General features: G+C 44.5%; 1 protein-coding gene and 1 long non-coding RNA gene across 6 annotated transcripts in view; one reads left to right on the plus strand and one right to left on the minus strand.

Moving 5' to 3' along the window:
• The window catches only part of LOC119176380 (puratrophin-1), a 540416-nt gene that overhangs the window by 388603 nt on the left and 131711 nt on the right, over positions 1-20102 (minus strand). For all 5 annotated transcript variants that reach the window (XM_075877541.1, XM_075877540.1, XM_075877537.1 and 2 more), the window contains exon 2: positions 2700-3773. In XM_075877541.1, coding sequence (XP_075733656.1) covers positions 2700-3773 — 1074 coding nt within the window. The remainder of the gene's footprint in view (positions 1-2699; positions 3774-20102) is intronic.
• LOC142775723 (uncharacterized) overlaps positions 1-20102 on the plus strand; it is a 252900-nt gene that overhangs the window by 197090 nt on the left and 35708 nt on the right. The gene's annotated exons all lie outside the window — the stretch shown is intronic.

Below are 20102 nucleotides of genomic sequence, written 5' to 3' on the forward strand. Positions count from 1 at the left end.
GCATGCTGCCCTCCATTATAATTCTGATCATCTCAGGCTCTTTAAGGTGCGCCTAATTCTAAGAGCACGAATATTTTGGAATGTAATGCCTGGTGTGTTGTTGCTTTTCGTCATTTTGTGATAATATGGTGACCTGGCTCAAATTAGTGTCACATTGTCTAGAAAACTGCATGGCGCTTTTGTGAGCGTAATTTCCTATAGCTCAACCGCAGCTAACTACCGTTTATCTGAACCCTGTTGCCGTATATAATTCTTTCAGTAGTCGTGGCTGCGTTTATGTACGCAGCTTGTTGGTACTTGTTCTGCACGTTTGTGGCCTAAAGAAAGCAATATACATAGTTGATTAGACGAATTCCACGCTCTGCGTAGTCAATGTGTCCTGACGTGACGTCAGAGCATGCGTATGAGGTTAACCGATTACTTTCGAGAAGGCATTACGATGTTAGACGGGTCGTTTAACGTGCTACGTTCCAAAACCAACATAAAAAAAATATCACTTTTCTCGAGATCAATGAAACTGAAAACTAACTTCGGAGACATTTCGTGCCAATGATTCCACTCTTCTTTATGTCAAAATGAAACATGACTGACGGCAGAGTAATAAAGTAATTGATTACATGCTAATTGCAAGTAATTGCTGAAACTCATAAAGAACAACAAATTACTTGTTCTTTGTTGAAATGTATTTATTGAGTGCCTTGGAAATATGGTATGTGAACTTGACACATATGCAGAGAGTGCGTCACCATTCGCCCCTGAAGCCATGAAGGGGATACTCGAGTTGCTGTATGTATCAACTTAAGGTAGCAGAGCAGCGCATTTGGTAGAATTCGTCGCTAGCGCCCCCATTTGCCAAGCACGCTCACGTGCGCAAAAAACATCCATTCGAGGGAAAGCCAACTTTACGGCCGCGCGTTTGTTAGCGACTGCCACCGCCACCGCTTCTCAGCCTAACCGGCCGTCCGGCGACTTGATCCGGCAGAGTGCTGAATATTTTTTTTTCGTTTGCGGTGTGGTGGTGTTTGGTATTGTCCATTTTTAGTGAACCTCACTTTTTGTGGTGCCTAGGACGTCACCATTGCTGCGAAGTCGCGACAATGACACTGCACAAAAAAAAAAACGAAAGGGCTTTCTCCATTCAGCGACTCTATAAGCTAAATATTGGGCAACGACCATGTCCTGCTCTTGCCAGTTTGTCTTTCCAAGGTACAAAATCCACTCTGCTTTTTCAAGCACGCGTCAGAAAAAAAGCCACATGGAAGTGACATTGTTGAATCGCCATGAAACCCTGAAATAACATTTCAAAGGCCGTAGCAAACATCGTTTGACAAGAGCAGAAATGTTCATGACTCTAAATGCTTGAGTGGAAAGGTATATCAAGTACGTCAAAGTCCTGTCAGTGCATTGCAAGTAGTCGAATAAAGACAAATTCCGTGTTTCAGCTCATGTTGCTCACAATAGCACATTCGTCGGCCGTCGAAATCGCCACTGCAAGTAGAATGTGTTGGCAGTTCAGTAGGACTCATTTATTCTAGCGTAACAGTACGTTGGAGAATGCACGTTCACATACACGTCATGCAAAAATCTGACTATATCGTATAAATATAGATTTCATAGCAATATTTTTTGACTGAGTATAAGAAAACAATCAGGATATGTATTGATTCCCACCCATTATTCAACGGCTGGCTAGCTATTCACCTAGATTAAAAAAGACAAAACGATAAAAATGTGGCCGAGTGAATGTGGTAATATTCACCTACACAGGTCTATCAAAACAGCATAATTCAGTCTGACCATTGTGCGACATAAAATTTTGAAGCCTCATCTATTTTATGCCACATCTACCTAGATATGCCTAAAATTCTCATTTGCGTTATTTGTAAAACCACAGAGTGATAAGTTTAGCACTTCTTTTCTTAAGCCATCTACTTTATCTTTTAAAGCACTGCGTCAAAAACTATGTGCATGACACAAGTGATTCGCTCAACTTCATTTGTCCATAATCGTGTCTGTCGGAAATTTTCGAATTCGCTATTTAAAACAAAAATATTACTGGCAATAGTGGCTGCTATCGACCATCATATAATTTCATTGTCTGTCCAAGTTGTTTTCTCTCTTCGAAGTGAATGTTATTTAGCCAGCGACACGTTATGAACGAGCGAGAAAGCACCCAAAGCCGCTGAGACGCGCCGGCTCCTATATTCGAGATGGTTGGCTTTCCTGCTTAGCGTAGACGCCTCAGTGAGCAGGTACGTACCTATACGCAGCTCTGCTCCCGATGGGGGCATATACAACTCTAGTAAACGGTGTAAGCAGAACGTTACCTATCTTTTTCGGGCATCTTTTTCAGGCGAAGTACCCGCACATTTATTAATTTGTATGCTTTTTTTTACCAAGAACTCTTCCGGATACGGAACAGCAATTTTAAAATTCCTAGAACATTCTAACAGTAACCCGGTACACAATTTCAATAAATATTTTCGCAAAAAGGAAGTCCAGGAACACGTACACGCCCCAGGAAGTTCAGTCGGAGGGGAAAGGAGTAAACAATTCAATACATTAAAAGTGACAATTTAATCGGAGTAAACCGCATCAGTGCTACTTCAAAAAGACGCATGCAGCACGTATGTACGGGATCTACAGATCGTGAAAAACAATAAAAAGCCATTAGCTAAATACTAAAAGTAGACACTTACCTTTTTGGATGGCAGTTCTGTCGGGCGTTCAGGTACTTTCAGCACGTGACTGCCATTTTTATTAAGTGCACCTCCAGGACCTTCACTGTTCTTGCGGCACCTCCAAACGCCTGAATTCGAGTTCACAGATAGAGGTTGAGCATCGGCTACGCAATGTTCCCCTTTCGCCAATGCCTGGGCGGCTCCAACCGTCGAGGGTTGCTCCTGTGTCGGCGACGGTGCGGTGAAAAAGAATCGTATCGGTTCGTCCGTGTCCTCTTCGAGGTCTTTCAGAGAAGCAGCCAGTTCTTTCACAGACACCGTTGTGCCGTCGCAAACTGGTCGCGATTTATTCGAAAAGGTACTGGGAGCTTCTTTAACTTCGTCAGACGGGAAGCCCAGTTGCGGCTGGGCCGTACTGCTGCTTTGTGCGAGGCAATCCGACGCCAAATGACCCTTCGCCATGGATGATCCGCTTCGTCTTCGAAAACTGGGCTGGCGGACGATGCCATGGTGGACGCGGCCCGACTGCCAGCTGAATCGGTCGACGAGAAGAGGAACGCACACGGTGGTCAGCGAATGCATGCACCTTCTCGAGAAACTGCCGCGCAGTGTCTCAACCGGCGACACGCTGGAAACGGTCGTTGTCACGTGGACAGTCCTCGTGACGGGCCCCGAAGACATGCTGGTCGTCAACGAAGATTTCAGCCTACTCTCAACGGAAACGGACCCCGTGGCGTACGAAGCAGTGTGATAGACTTGAAGCTCACCCAGTGAGTCGGCGTCCTCGGTGCTGCAGCAGATGCATGGTACCTCATCGTTCACCGAACCAGCAGACTGAACTAGCCGCCGTGCCGAGAAGGGTGCCTCCGAACGGGGGCAGCGGCAGCTCGGAGTTCTGCTCAACGCTTTGGCGTCGCCGGCTGCCGCCGAGACCGACGGGTGGGCCTCCGTGCTAGGTTCGACTGTTGCAACCCGCGGATCGACCTGGCCGCCGGATTGTTTGGTGGTCGCGCACTCAGTTGCGATGTCTTCGGTTTCATCATCCGAAGAGTCGGCGTCGTCTTCGGTACTGCACATTCGGCGCGATGTTTCCTGCGTGATAAAACCGAACGAGAACGTTGAACTCATGACTACAGGAATTGCGACAGACATAAGAATACAGACATAACAAAGGTATCCCAATGGTGGGGATGAACGGTTGTTATGTAAGGCAAATAAAAATTTGCATCTTTCATAGAACTAATCAAGGATATAAAACGAAAAGCTATGGAATAAAATATGAAAGGTTCCAGAAACTAAAAAAAGTTCACCTTTTTACAAAGCGGTAAACTATACATGACGACATCAAAAGAAAAATGCAATGGGACATTCATGGTTATGAATTCGAGTGTAGAAAGAACGTGACATAAGGTAGAAAATCTGCGAAAGTGTCTCGCCAAGACAAGGAGGTTTTTGTGTTGAGTGCACATGGACAAGCATGGTGCCACACGCTGATGCGGCCAATACACACCCGTACAACAGAACACGCACCCTATGATACGTTCACATGCAGTTTTGATTTCAGTTCCAGCTTATTGCTTTCAAAACAAGACGATAGAACATGAACAATATACAAGCAAGGGTCCCAAAGTAAGAAACTGTAGTGGGACCTTTGATTAATTATGCATATACAGAGCGTAATGACTAGTACAGCAAACGAACAAAATATGGAGCAAAGTCGAAACAAGTGAGTTAAAGCGTTTATAATTATATCAGTGGAACATGAATAAGCGAATCAAGAGAAAACAAAAGGTACAGGTAGTGAGAAAAAAAGTCGATTTGAAAAGAGATATGACATGATGCACTTAGTTGGGATAGTGATGTTTGTGGTCATTTTTGAAGGCTGCCGCGGAAACACGACATTTGATGGCTGTACGCAAATCATTCTATAGCGAAATTGCAGTGAACGCCGATGTTTTTTTTTTGCCGTAATTACTATAAACTGTGGGCAACAAAAAATTTGTTAGCTGCAAATCTGGTCACGTTTTTATTGTGCAGAGAATCACGCGACATAAATGGAAGAGGCAGTGAACTAAACATGAGGGCTGTACGCATTGCATACCAGGGCAGTTACACCTAGCCTGCGATGCTTCCTTGTGCTCGTGCCTCGTCTTGATCGCATAAAATAATTGTTGTTAAAAACTGAATCAATTAACACACAAGACAACCATTCGAGCAAACATTGAACTGGGTAAAATAAACGTATTTAATGTACATCTGCACAAAGCTTCCGGGCTGAGCTGCCGTGAAATCTCATCATTTAAAACTATCAACCTCGCCTCCACAGCAATCAAATACTCTACGACACGACTACTATCAGTCGTAATGTCGTAACTAAAGCAATGAACACGAAAGTTTTTTTAACAAAGGCAATGAAAAATTCTAAAATTTAACGTAGCACTGTAAGCGCAACGCTAAAGAGACAGCTGAGCTGAAGGGCTGCAGAGGTAGTCCTGGTTTCTTATTAGTTGTCAAGTTTTTCCAAATTTGTCTTTTTTTTCCAACACTGACGCTTTCTTTTCTCTTCGTTTAAATTCTTTGTGCCTGTTTATTGCTATTTATTTGTTTTTCTTCATATATGTTTCCTATATGTTTCCTTCTTTCTCTTTCTTGCCATATATATATATATATATATATATATATATATATATATATATATATATATATATATATATATATATATATATATATATATAGCATCGCGCACGTTATTAGAAGGTCGTAGGTTCGATTCCTGCTCACGGCTGGTTATTTTTTCACCCACTTTTCTTTCTTCTTGTTTACATTACATTTGTTCTAATAACTTCCCCTATACATTCCTTGGCATTATTGTCTGTTAGATCTCATTATTATTGTGTGAAAACAAGGAAAAACGAGCCCTTAGGTATACACCTCTTTCCCTTGTATATTATATATATCACTACTTCTTTTATTTCTTTCCTTCATTCGCTCTTTATCGCTATTTCTTCTGTATCTATTTCTATGTCCATCATTCTTTTGCGCTTTTTTTCTTCCCTTCTCCTTTCCATTTCCCTCACCATCAAATATTTCCTCCTCACGTTCACTTACCTTTTCCACCCCATTTCCACAGAATACTATGCAAAGCTATGCTACCTTCTGCTAGTGTGCCTGGATAGCCGAGTGGTTAGAAAGCTCTCCTTCGGAATGAGGGTGCGCAAGTTCAGATTTCTTTCTTTCCTTCCTTTCCTTCCTTTCTTTTCTTTCTTTTCTTTCTTTTCTTTCCTTCTTTCTTTCTTTCTTTCTTTCTTTCTTTCTTTCTTTCTGTATGTATGTATGTATGTATGTATGTATGTATGTATGTATGTATGTATGTATGTATGTATGCATGCATTTCTTTCTTTCTTTTTTTCTTTATTTATTTCTTTCTTCATTTCTTTATTTCTTTATCTTTCTTTATTTCTTTATTTCTTTCTTTATTTCTTTATTTCTTCCTTCCTTTCTTTGTTTCTTTCTTTCTTTGTTTCTTTCTTTGTTTCTTTGTTTCTTTCTTTCTTTGTTTCTTTCTTTGTTTCTTTCTTTGTTTCTTTCTTAGTCGCTGTACGCGTTCTATTATCTATCAGCTAACTTATTACATGGCACGCCAGAGAAACCGGTGCTCGTGTTTTGGGAGCGAAGCATAACGAAGAGGATGTAGAGAGCGCGTGCCGGTTGGTGATGATGGTCATTTCTGTTTCGGAAAGAACAATAATACGGTGAGCCTAAACAGATTCGTTGATAAAAGAAAAACTTGAAAATTATTTATTATGGATCAGACAAAAGTTCACAGCTGGGAATGATTGAAAATGCGCGCCTCTATTGTAAAGCCCGATGAGATCAACAGGTCCAACTGTACAATGTCACGATCACTGAACGAAGAATGCAGGTCGTCGTTAAACTGAACATCAGCACCTAAAGACAGTGGTAATTTGCCGTCACAAAATTGCAGCTTACAAGTCTGTGAAAACTCCGCTTTTTAGACTGCATGCTTGAGTTCGTGCGTTACCGCGAGGGTACCATAAGTTCTGATTGACCTTATTGGGGGCGGTTTAGCTGAAATTAACAGGAACAATAGGAAGCACACGTAGAACAAAATCCAGCAAAACATTATTGTCCACAGTTCTGTAAAGCAAGTGAGAACCCATTTTTTAACATTATTTTCGCGCAATTAAACAACTAACAAAGACAAACTCTCTTTCTAACCATTGATTTAAGCTGCATAATTTCAATGAAATATATAGAATGGGTATTGTGAAGCACGTAAACAATTTGTTTCCACGAAGGCATCTACATCTGAGGAGAGTCAGTCCCTTCAGGGACCTACATACAGCTTTCAAAAGTCGAATAAATTTACAAACAACGAAAACCCGCACGCGAAGTCGAGGTGCTCGGAGAGGTCGAGATTTAGTGAGGTACACTTACAAGTAGAAAAAATTTAGGAAGGCATATTCGTAGGTACAATTGTGCGTGACAAAGGTCCTGTGCATTGCTGGGCTCGCGTGCATTTTCACGCAATGCGCGCCACAGCAAGACATTTAGCTGGCCTACATAAATACCTGCCCTATAAGTGCGAACTTGCCAGGGAGCTGAGCACCCATAAATGTTTACAAAGTTCCCCAGGTCGATTAGAAAGAAAGTGCGTACACCTGATCTAGGTGGGGGAAAAAATGAAAACAAAGGCGCCACCTTTTTCGAGGACAATGCTCTCCTTAACAGCTTAGATCACCCGTGCGCTTGAGCCGCGTGATAACAAGCATTGTTCGTAGACCTTATAGCACACTTTGTGCGTTTTAGTGTTACAAGAAACGACGTAGGAGAATGCACATGCTCGTATAGCGGGCGCTTTTTACCAGCACACGTGTGCACACGGCCGTACACGCGTTCTCAGAGTCCTTCTCGTTGGCGCGCTACAGGCTGCTTGCAAGTCCTGTATCCCGGCCGGCATCAATGAAACCGCGCGGGAGCACTTGTGACATTGCGTAAGTGGGCACAGACGACGGATATCGCGGTGAGATCAAACGAAAACGAGAGGGAAGAAAAGAAGGTGAAGAACGGCGAGATTCGCACGGGCTAGTTTCGCCGCGAGTGACCCGGTTAAGCACCACGTCGGTCCCTCAGCAGAACACAACTCTACGCTGCTGTGACGTCGTCTGATCACTAGAAGATTGCCAACAGTTTTGTGCATACCAGGGACAGCTTCAGCAACGTTCACTTGATAACACGCCTTTAGAGTGCAGTGAGGATACTTTACACAAGGTTACATTTTCTAAATGCTAGCTGTTTTGTTCGGTTAGCTGCACGTCGTCGCTAGACTTATGAGGGCGCTTAAACTGCGACAAACTGAACATCTATAAAAAGGCGTACCTGCTACGCAAAAAAATGTTTAGTGACTGAAAAAGGTAGACACAGTGCATATTTGTACAGCATTGTAACTGCCCTGCTGATTGATTGATTGATATGTGGGGTTTGACGCCGCAAAACCACCATACGAAACTGCCCTGCTGACTGCATGAGCAAGGAACGTTATATTTGTGAGGGAGAAGCAAACCGTAATTGACGTTGCACAATTCTATGGTGCTTACGAGGTGTAGATATTATGTGTTGCTTTTGAAATTAATGTGAGGTGTGTACATTAATGGTAAATATAAGATAAAACACACAAATATGTGGTTCGGCCTTTGCATGAATACTTCGTGAAAATTCCCGAGTTTTTTTTTTTTTGTCCTCACTAATTTCACCGACATGTCCAGGCACAATGTGGCCCTGGACTATACACCAATAAGCTTTGGCTGACTCGTTGTGTTTACTCAAAACACTCTATGTCCCTTTGACAACCCCCCCCCCCCCCACCTTGTTTTCTAGTACCTAAACTAAACATTGCAAAGAAAGGTTTTCCCTCTCGCTCTCTCTCTCTTTTATGTTACAGTATAACGTTTGCGTATAGGCAGCAGTGTGAAGCGAATGGCTGCCCCGCTTCCTGTCCTTTCGGATTTTTGTTTCACCTTGCAATGTCATAGGCTGAGTTATTGCGGAGTATAACACTGTGAATCTGTGATTAACATAATGTAGAAAAAGGTAGCAATCGTAACAAAAAGTTTAGTCACCACAGTAAACGCAGGGGTAGCATTCATTCATTCATTTTGTTCATTCATTCATTCATTCATTCACTAATTCATTCATCTCTTTATGATGACCCTAGAATGGCTCGTAAAGAGCAAATTTCAGCCAATCTTGATCCTGGGCATATCATTAGCCAAGATGGCAGGCCAATGGCCAATGTCGAGTTGACCAAGCTTTCGGTATTCCCGGAATAAACGTTTTCCGCATCCAGTGTGACGGCGTGGTGCCCGAACCTCCACTGCTTGCGGCACAAGCTTCTTCAGTCAGTCAAGATCAAGCGGACGGAGAGAGCTCGGGGCCGATGTCACAGCGGCATCATATAGTGTGACATGTCACACCTGCTCTGAGCCACGCGCTTCGTACTCGGTGCATTTCGCGAAGAGTGTCACCTGTGGCCCGCACCCGGGCTTCGCGAACGCACTCGGGCTGATTGCTTTCAAGGCCCGTCCCCGCGAATCCCTTCCCCCGCTTTCCTTTTTAGGTGCCGATTGAGTTCCTGGAAGGCAGGCCGAGAGGCCATAAAGTCAGACGGGGACATTCTGTGGGCGCTGAAAGAAAAGCCAAAACGCCAAACAGGCCGCGGCGCGCAGGTGGGCAGATTCGTGGCTCGTAAAGACCCGACCCTTGGTTCCTGGAACACCCGGAGCGACGGCGTAACGCCCGCTTGCGGCATGAATCGGTAAAATGCGGAACGGTGTTAGCTGGAGATGATCCGCCCCGATGGAAACGCCGCCAGAGGTGTCAGAAACTCTTTCGCGACCTGGCTTTTCAGGGCAACCGGCATCGCTGTAAAAGGGCCGCCGGTGTGCTTTGTCTGGTTGCACGTGTCGAGTCAGCTTCCCGGACAAGTTTGGTGCGTGGCATGCGGGTGTGCCCGTTTGCCCTCCATATTGCTGCAATGACTGCCGCATTGTTGTCGCAGCTGTCTGTTAGGCGTAGGCGAAAGCACCTCGTGTCTGATGCGGGAGATCGTTCTCAACAGCGAGAAAAGATCCAAGCTGTAGATTTATAAGTCTGCTATGCGTGCCTACTAGAGAAAGTAGCACTACGTTTGCTGCATACTAAATGCAAAAGTGCCCAGGCTAACCAAAATAGTATGCATAAAAAGAGAGAACAAAAATGATTGAAAATAAGGGTTGCCATCCATGGTTACAAGGGCATCCGCATCGTATTAATTATTGATACTTCTCGGCTCTGTGAAAGCAGTAACTGAGCCCCGCCGCAGTGGTCTAGGGGCTAAGGTACTCGGCTGCTGACCCGCACGTCGCGGGATCAATTCCCGGCTGTGGCAGCTGCATTTCCGATGGAGGCGGAAATGCTGTAGGCTCGTGTGCTCAGATTTGGGTGCACGTTAAAGAACCCCAGGTGGTCGAAATTTCCGGAGCCCTCCACTACGGCGTCTCTCATAACCATATGGTGGTTTTGGGACGCTAAACCCCACATATCAATAAATCAATCGAAGCAGTAACTGAATACAATAGGCGCAGTGAAAGACATGCATAGAGAGGAAGGTTAAATAAGTAGTGTCGGCGAGCTAGCGATGCCCGGCCGTTGCCAGAGACGAGCAGGAAAGCATCGGTTGACCTTGGTCCGCAAACGGAAGTGGCAGCTGCACTGCAGCAACGACGGCCATAACGCGAAACCCCTTTGCTCCTTCTCGCCCCGCTTTTCCTGGCCGGCTCAGAAACGCATTGCGTGACGCCGAGCCACGGAGCCCATCCTTCTAGCTTCAGCTTCACCGAGCGTAGGAAAATGAGCCCGCCCCGTCAAAACACAGCCCAAGGAAAAATAAACTTCCCGCTGACGCACTACTGACGAGCCGCTTTTGCCGTGCGTGCGTCAATGCCAGAGCTCGCACCACTCGTGGCGAACACGTTCACCGAGATACGGGCAGGTCAGCGTGCCAGCGAAAACCAGTATCCTCATAGTATCATTAATCAGCGCCTTTTTTTTTTCTCGGACAAGCATATAAGCTAAGCACAACGTGCCGCGCGTTGCGCCGCCGCCACGAATGATGAATCATGCAGCAGCGTATACGAACAGCTGAAGCGGCAGCCGACCCAATTGCAGCGCTGTCGACAAAGCAATAATATCTGAAAAGTGTCGTAGAGAATGCCTCCACATGAGCACTAGCCTGATCCGCCTCGGTTCAGGGAAACGTACGCGTTCAATATACACCATAGACTTATAATAACATTCAGCGGCAAATCAAAGTTTCTGGTAATATCGATTCATATGACTACATAGCTTGTGGAGCCAATGCGACTCAGTAATTAACCACAATCTGCAAGGCTGTGATGTGAGGCATCTTCGCTGAAGCTATACGCGCTCTTGTTCAGTCGGACTCTGTGTGTATAGAAAATCAAATCGAAGAATGCAAGTCAAAACGGTCTCAACACACACACACACACACACACACACATATATATATATATATATATATATATATATATATATATATATATATATATATATATATATATATATATATATATATATATATATATATATAAAGCTTCAATTTATGTTGACGAGTAACTTGAGGTTTGAATACTAGCGCAGAGAGAGAAAGAGCAAAAGATAAAGCAACTACGAGTATGGGATTAAGAATATGGGATTAAAATAGTATGGGATTAATAACAGAATGGCAATAAACGACAGTATTAAGAAGATAAATATAGAACACAAATTTATCATTAACAGAAAATCAAGACAGAGCAGCTACCAGCGTGTGTGAGAGAGAGCAACGAAGGAAAAAGGCCGGAACACCATAGGGGTAGCGCAACGTATAACGATGCTTAAACACCTGCAGTCTCATTAGAAGTATATTTACAAGCCAATCCACAGTTATTGAAGTAGTCTATACACAATTCTCGTCGTGTCCGCCACGCCGAGAGATCGTTTTTCTTTTCGTTACTATATCTTTTATCCCCTTTACCCCATCCCTGTGCCGACCTTTTTGAGGTGTCATCTTAGGAATAGACAGTTACGGGCGACACTTTTCTGTTGTTCTCCTTTTTATAACCACTCAAAGAAGTAGTCTACACAAAATAAAAAGGACACTGAGAAAATAGGGACGGAATACTGTTGCAAAGAAGGCTCAAGCGAAGCAAAAAGCTTGGGACATTAAGAAGGCAGGCTATTGCAGATATCAAGAAGGTCAGTATTGTAGCATAAGCATTGTATTCTGTGGAAAGGCGAGTCTGTGCTTAGAAAAGTGTGTCTGTGCTTAGAAACGGCGAGTGTCAATGCTATGAAAGGCGAGTGTTGACGAGGAGGCGTCTGCGTTCTCTATTGTATAATTATTTGGAACACATTCTATACTGCGCTATAGCGCACTTTTCATGGTGCCGCTTCTCATGGTGCTACTTATTTTGACGTAAGTTCCTAATGCCGATAGCACAGTGTGTGCGTTCTCGTGTGAACTTGACGAAAAAAAAACATCCACGCTAAAATGAAGCCGGCCTACTATTATGAGAAATCTAGCAATTAATTTCGGTGTCAAGCTTCAAGCAAAAGCTGCTTCAACCTTTTATTATTTACACAAATTTGTGAACTGGAATTTTACAATATTACTCTGCCTCTAGCAATGACTCTATCCTGCATAACTATATACACAGACTCACTACCCTTTGTAGGTCGACCTACATTTAACACAATGGTATAAAAGCCGGTTGTCGTGTAGTCTGGCATACTACAAAGAAATAGTTTCAAACAAACTTCAACAAAATCAAGCCAGTAGTTTACTGAAAAACAAGTGGGACGTATACGTCCTATTGACTCGTGAGAGTGTTTTCAAAAAGTGGGAAAACGCTGTCCCACTGTCTCATGAAGGCACCATCTCGCGATTCATCAACGCGCATTTCGGATGAATGGGCCTAAGCAAATGGCGCACTTCAAGTTGTGAAGAGGAAAGTTGTGCGGGCCTCCCTTCAGCAGGAGAACCCCGCCTGCAGTTGCGGCTCTTGTGAGCCTTCATAGCCCTCTGGCCTGTTCCTGTAAAGCTTACTTCACCGCATGATCAAAGCATTCTTTTTTCTTTAATCAATTTAGATGTTCTTGCCTTTGCTGTCAATATTATCGACTACAGCTGTTAAATTTGAATATGTGGCAACTTTTCAAGAAGCATACGATATCGGGAAAAATATTTCCATGCACCAACATGCACAATTGCACTGAGAGATGAGGGGGGCAACTTCTCAGGAAATCGTTCTGGTGCATTTATGGGTGAATTCATTGCGCAAACGTAATAAAATACGTTGTCATTGGAAGCTACAGTCACCTCTCCGAAAAACCAGAAAAGGAAAAAATTGTCCAGCATTTTGATTGGTAAGCTCTATAATTTTGAAGAAAAGGAACATTAAAAAGCTATAATTTAAAAAAAAAATGACTGAAATTCAGCACCATTGTAACACTACAACGTCCCTTCAAAAGCATGATAAAGAAAATTTCCTTGATAATACGAAGACTTAGGTAAGATTTGAGTGACTCAGCGTTGCGCTGATATCAATGGGTAATGCGGGAGACACTTTTTCCTGCAAATGGAAAAGTGCGACGTATGTGCCCCACTGTCACACAAAGGGTTAACATAAAGTAACCAGCCCGATATAGCTGCTGCGCCACGTGGTGCAAAATATGGTTTATAGAACTAAATGTCAGAAAACTTAAGGTTGTTTGGATCGCTCGAAACACGAACAGTCTATTTACTGAGCTGTTGAATCGCGTTAAATCAGAACCCACCACTTTTTTTTTTAGAATACAGCCAAATCTTGTTAATTTGAACTCAGTCAATTAGAACTCGAGCCAGGATTCCGGGCTTTGTATTTACACAGTCCCAGCCCAGCCAGCCCCGTGTAATTTATAGGTATTTCAGCGAACACATGAAAGAAACAACCAGTGTTGAGCCCGTATAGGAGGTACACTTTCATATATAGCGGAGCACTGAGCAGTTCTTCCAGCGAAATCGTTGCATGTCTCCTCTCAATGCACATACATTATTGCGAATCTAACGTTCTGGAAATTTTCAATACTTTGCTCTCTTGTAACAATCACTTCTAATCTACGCAGTCGTTGCGACAAATACGCAGCTGAACAACTTCTAGAAGTCGTTTGCATCTGAACAGGGGAAAGTAAACATCTAGTTTATGTATTAAGAGAAATGAAGAAGGAAGCTGACATCTTCGCGGTAAAATTACGAATCAGGACATAAACGAGTAAAAAAAAAGACAAGTGATTGCGAGCAAGAGAGTTTCCACGAACGAAACTGTTCCCTCTCTCCCTCGACATCTAGTGCCCATTGAATGAGAAGCTGCAATGGCCAGACAAAATGGCTGCGGAGTCGTCTAGACAGGACTGTCATTTTCCCTCCACAGCTCATAGACGGGAATCACTGCGTCTTCGTGTTGCCGGGGGACGACGAGCCGGCCCGCTCGAAGCAACCGGTGTGAACTGAAAACCCCCGGCAGTAGCGGAAGAGCATTAGCTTCAATGAGCTCGCGCCTGCCCTTCGAGGACCCGCACGCTTTATTGCGTCGCTAAGTATCGGCAAAGCGGCTCTGTCACAGCGATTTACAGCTGGACCGACGCGTCGAACGGGCCCAGAGAGGCGGCTCCTCGTCGCCAACCTTGCCCTTTTGACTTTCCTTTGCCAGAACAGCGCTCCTGTCCTTGATAGCTTGCACGAGGAAAAGTCTATGCTTGTACCCCCACGCAGGTGCTGCCAGCAAGGGCTCACCTCTGTCGTACGCAACCAGTCACAGCTGGTCGTCGACGAAAGAGAACAAAACGATCGCATGCGAATGCGTCATCGCTTGCTAGAGGCACGCAGATACGTCGCGTGTCGAGCAAACACTTTCTTTGTAAGAGCCGCTGGCGCCGGCGAGGAAGACATTCTTCCTACTCGCCTTAGCGAGCTCCCAAAACGGGGCTTCGCGCGGAGATGATTACATACAGCTTGTGCATACACGGCTGGCATTCTTTTGGCAGGCTAATTCTCTCCGCCGCTACATGGTGCACCGAGGCGTCGTCGGGCTACCCGTGCGCTCTTAGATGAGAACAAACATGCGGGTTATCGAGGCACGCCTGAGACGCGGAATGTCTTCACCCTGATGCGTGTTCCTATCGCACTTCACCTTTGTATGGTGTTTGGCAATGTCATATAACGTCTTCCGGGCTTCATTGAGCATCGTCAAGCCAGGCACATGTTGGCAGACAAGAGAGAGCTCCAGATGCAGTTTCGAGTGGCAACGCTCATCAGATGTTTATCCTTTTTATTTGTTTTTTTTTTCAGAGCCATCATTTACACAATCTTGCCTATCAGTCTAAATGCAAACAAACGATGTATGTACTACCAAAACTACTATATTGTGTTCTAGAAAACATTGTGCCGGCAGCCAATCGTACGTAATAGTGATAAAGGGACGGTGTTCGTCGAGCCCATTACAAGAGGGCTGTATGCACTTCCTAAACTTATACGCTGTTGATTAACTGAGCTTGTTTTGTTTTGGACGTGAAGTATGACCTCCCTGACCTAGCAGGTGGTAACAGATACAGCGAGGACAAAATCAAATTTAATTCTAGTGTTTTACGCGTTGAATACCATCATCTGAGAGTCAAGCATGCCACAGTGGGGTAATACGCGCTCATTTCCGTTTATTACCTCACGAGTTTCTTTGACGCCTACGCAATACACTGCCCACAATTCTTTTGCATACTGCCAGAAATGCGGCAGTCGTGGCCGTCTCTCAGCAACCCCAGGCCAAAGCCACTGAGCCTTCTATTTCGCCGAGTTTGATGCAAACAAGAATCTAGAGCAAGGTAACGAAGGCGTGGTAAAAGAAAGCTTCCTTTCCCCACCGCAGTCAAAGATATGACTAGGCCAAGGCTTGAATGTGTTTACATGTTTATGTCTCTGAAGCGGCAGTTCTAAAGGCATTTTATCGAGTTCATGACCATGATCTGTTCTGTTCTATTTTAACTGTCTTGCTGTGGAAAAGCTGAGGCGTACATTAGCTCGGCTACCCAATTTGTATAAATGTTGCACCATGATCTGGAGAATATCACCGTTTACCGATCCGGCGTGATTGGCCGAGAACCGGGTAGATGTAAATGTAATAACAAACTTGAAATTTACACTAGAAACTCTTACATGTATGGTGGAGTGATGTTCCGAACCACACGTGAACTTAGGTGAGCTCCATGAACAGTGGGGCAACCGTAGTCGTGCCGTAGACAGCCGGGCGTGCACACTCATCATACGTGGCCTTGGAAGTGTCATGACGCATTTGACTAAGATGCCTGTGTCGCAGCTCGCGCACAAATGTCTCAAGTTGCGCAAGCTAGAGTCGATGGTCTGCGGTAGCACTCCACACGCCCTGTCCGAGCTAATTGATTCACGCTATTTTAACGACCCAAATCAACGCAGAGGATACGATATGCACCGTAATGTGGACTCGTGCTCAGTAGCAGAATGCTTTAATCACTGGATCACCAAGAATATACTTAAGGAAAATAAAATTCTGTATAGAATTTCTTACGGATGGGTTTGAGGGCCGCCATATTGGACAGTTAAACTTAGTGTTTTGCCTTTTTAACAATCAAACACACGAAAACGGTCGGGTTGGTACATACGATGCTTCATTGCGTTAATTATTCACGTCGTGATGTACAACAACAACAACAAAAAAGATTGGCTTAACAGCCAAAGGTGGTGGCGTCGAGATGTCTAACGGAAAATAGTCTATATACAAAAAATAATGAAACATAATAAAGTGTATCGGACACGAGAAAGCATACCGTCTACAAGCCTAAATGTTATATGAGTCGCCATCACGGGCAGCTTATCACCCATTCAGCAAACAGGCCGTGGCTAACTCATCGCAGCGCCGGATGCAGGAACGAGAAGCTTCCGGCTCGTTCGAAGGGCAGCATCCGGAGCCTTGCCCCTGACAGACCCTGGGTGCGATCTCCGGCCAATGGAGACATTGCGGTCTAAGCCCTGGATGGGGTGAGTCATCACTTAGATTGATGAGGCGCCGAGCGGGGCGGCATATGCAGTCAGCGCCGTCTGACGGGTGTCTAAAGGGCCTCTATTAGCAGACGAGCCCCTTTGGCCTCTCCGTGATCAGTGGACAATGCGGCATGAACGACACGGTTCCGCGATATTTGGCAACGCTTGGAAGCGCTCTCTGTTCCGCCAATAGCGTATCACGCTACTAAGCGAATCGCAATGTAGTTACAATGTTTCTATTGCTTGAGCGCTACTTTGCTGAATGGGAGCAGTTTTTGCAACAGACCTGCGATTCTCGTGGTAGATGGAAGAATTTTCCATGGGCATGTGAAAAAAGGTACAGCAAGGGAGGACAACATGCTAGAGCCATGCTATGCATATCTATCATATCCGCCCACATTATAGTATGAACGTTGCATGTTTAGTCAAGCTACAGTCCCGTACTCACACTGAATGAAAGTAGCACACACGCAAGCTTCGCGTAACGCCGAATGATACAGCGAATATTCCAAAGCTTCAGCATTGTAAAAAGCATTCCCTATAATGGTTGCTCCCAGTTATGATTTCTTACGATTTTAGCTATAATAGGACTAAACGCCCAGGGAAATAATACTGCATGAAAAAAGGCCCATATATCACTCACTCACTCACTCACACACACACACACACACACACACACACACACACACACACACACACACACACACACACACACACACACACACACACACACACACACACACACACACACACACACACACACACACACACACACACACACACACACACACACACACACACACACACACACACACACACAGGCTCTTCTTCGAAAAAGTTTATTGTTGCAATACCGCGGAGGTACAAGAGACTGAAAAAATAGGAGAAATGTCAATTGCACTGACAAAAAAATTATGAGTGCTAACAACGCCATTTTAAACTTGTCATCTCTTAATGGCTTCGAACTAATGCACATTGATATGAAAAGTTTAGGTGGTGCTATACAAAGCGATTTATTGGAAATGGCGCTAGTGTGTGTGCATGTGTGTGCGTGTGCGTGTGCGTGCGCGTGTGCGTGCGCGTGTGCGTGTGCGTGCGCGTGTGCGTGCGCGTTCATGTTTTACGTCCATGTTTTCTGTGCACTTTCCGTTCTGTTCTGAAATGATTACGAACGTGTACAAACTGCTGCATTGGTAAGCTAATTGATTGATTTGTGGGGTTTTAGTCCCAAAACCACCATATGATTATGAGAGACGCCGTAGTGGAGGGCTCCGGAGATTTTGACCACCTGGGGTTCTTTAACGTGCACCCAAATCTGAGTACACGGGCCTACAACATTTCCGCCTCCATCGGAAATGCAGCCGCCACAGCCGGGATTCGAACCCGCGACCTGCGGGTCAGCAGCCGAGTACCTTAGCCACTAAACCACCATGGCGGGGCGGCATTGGTAAGCTATCAACTATTTGCCCTACGTATTAGGACCCTTGAATTCGCTTCTTTCTTTTCACCACCTTTACTGAATAAATGTTTTCCCTCTTTTCTCGAACATCAGAAGCCGCCTATGATGAGCATAAAACAGCATGGTTTCATGAAAACAGCAGAGTTGCTTAGAGAGACGGTGCTGATAGAAGGCCTTATACATTTATGGAAGCAAAAAACAAATTATAAACAAACATGAACGTAGGCACGTTAGTTCTTATTTCAAGCTGCCTGACCAGTAAACTTGCTAAATGTACATCTCATCTGCTCCTTTTTCTACCCGCTTATTATATTCTCCGATTATATTCCCCTCGTAATTATCACACTCTGTATTAAATTTCAATGTTTGTGTTATTTTTTTTTTTGCAAACCGCCCTACGACATTAAGCCACAAATAGAGCGGGCGACCATCTCTGTGCATTCTTAGCTTATAGAGCTCTAAATTACTCGCTGGGTACCTAGATTTTAGCTTAATCTGTCTAATTTAAATGCGAGTAGAAAGAGGGGTGAAAAAAAGAGAAAGAAGAAGTGAACTCAGTACAAGTCTGTTTTCTTACCGTGCACCGAGAATAAATATATAGGAGCATGTAACGTAATATATACGAGCATGTAAGGAATATACAGAAGCGAAAACCGAAAGTTAATAGAGCGATAAAAAATAAGAGAGCACTACAATTTCGTGCATGTGCGAATGTGCACACTGCAAGTATATATACGAAAAATTAGAAGCAATGAGAAGCTTGCTTTCAGTTAATGAGAACTAACACACATTGACGCCAAGGAAAGGATAGGGGATGTTATTAAAGTAATTTTAATATAAATGTGAAAACATAGACGTTAACGAAAAGATAACCAGCTGCCGGCAGAGACTGGACCTGCGACCTTCGAATAACACTGCCGATATTCTACCACTGATATACGGCGACAGTCATACACCCGTCCACCTAATAAGGTGTACATGCGCATGTAAACTTGGGAGCGACATTCAGCGAAGCCATTAGCCATTACGGCGAGTGTAGAACACTTAGTTTTTTGCTTGTTGGCGTCACGTAGCACGTGATCTTATAACGAGCTGGCAGCTGACTAATAATCCCTCCATACTATCTGAAGCTATTAAGTATGCCTCAGTTCAAGGCATCAATTAAAATGCATCAATTTAGGACTTGTTTTCTTTGTTAGACACAAGATCCTTGTTATTTTTTTGTTAGACACGGCGCGGCATATAGTACAGTATGCCCCAAGCTTCTGCAGGAACACTTCTCAAATCTGTAAACATTAAGCAGGAGGTCTCATATATTCTTTATGCACTAGGTGCCGCCTGCGGTAATATTGTCCAATTATAAAGCGATAGCTAGAGCGCGCGCGCGCGCGTCTGTGCGTGTGCGTGCGTGTGTGTGTGTATGTTTGAAATACCACGAGTTAGTTTCCATTTAACCTTGTCCCACTAAGTCTTCGTTGCAGTCATCGCATTGCGGAGGGAAAGCTGGAAAAGACGTCGACCAGTAGCTGACTCAACGAACGGGCGAGCAAGAGCTACATTGATTGATTGATATGTGAGGTTTAACGTCCCCAAATAACCATATGGCTATGAGAGACGCCGTAGTGGAGGGCTCCGGAAATTTTGACCACCTGGGGTTTTTTAACGTGCACCCAAATCTGAGTACACGGGCCTACAACATTTCCGCCTCCATCGGAAATGCAGCTGCCGCATCCGGGATTCAAACCCGCGACCTGCGGGTCAGCAGCCGAGTACCTTAGCCACTAGACCACTGCGGCGG

The sequence above is a fragment of the Rhipicephalus microplus genome, chromosome X (genome assembly GCF_043290135.1).
Source record: "Rhipicephalus microplus isolate Deutch F79 chromosome X, USDA_Rmic, whole genome shotgun sequence".
Classification (NCBI taxonomy): Eukaryota; Metazoa; Arthropoda; class Arachnida; order Ixodida; family Ixodidae; genus Rhipicephalus; species Rhipicephalus microplus.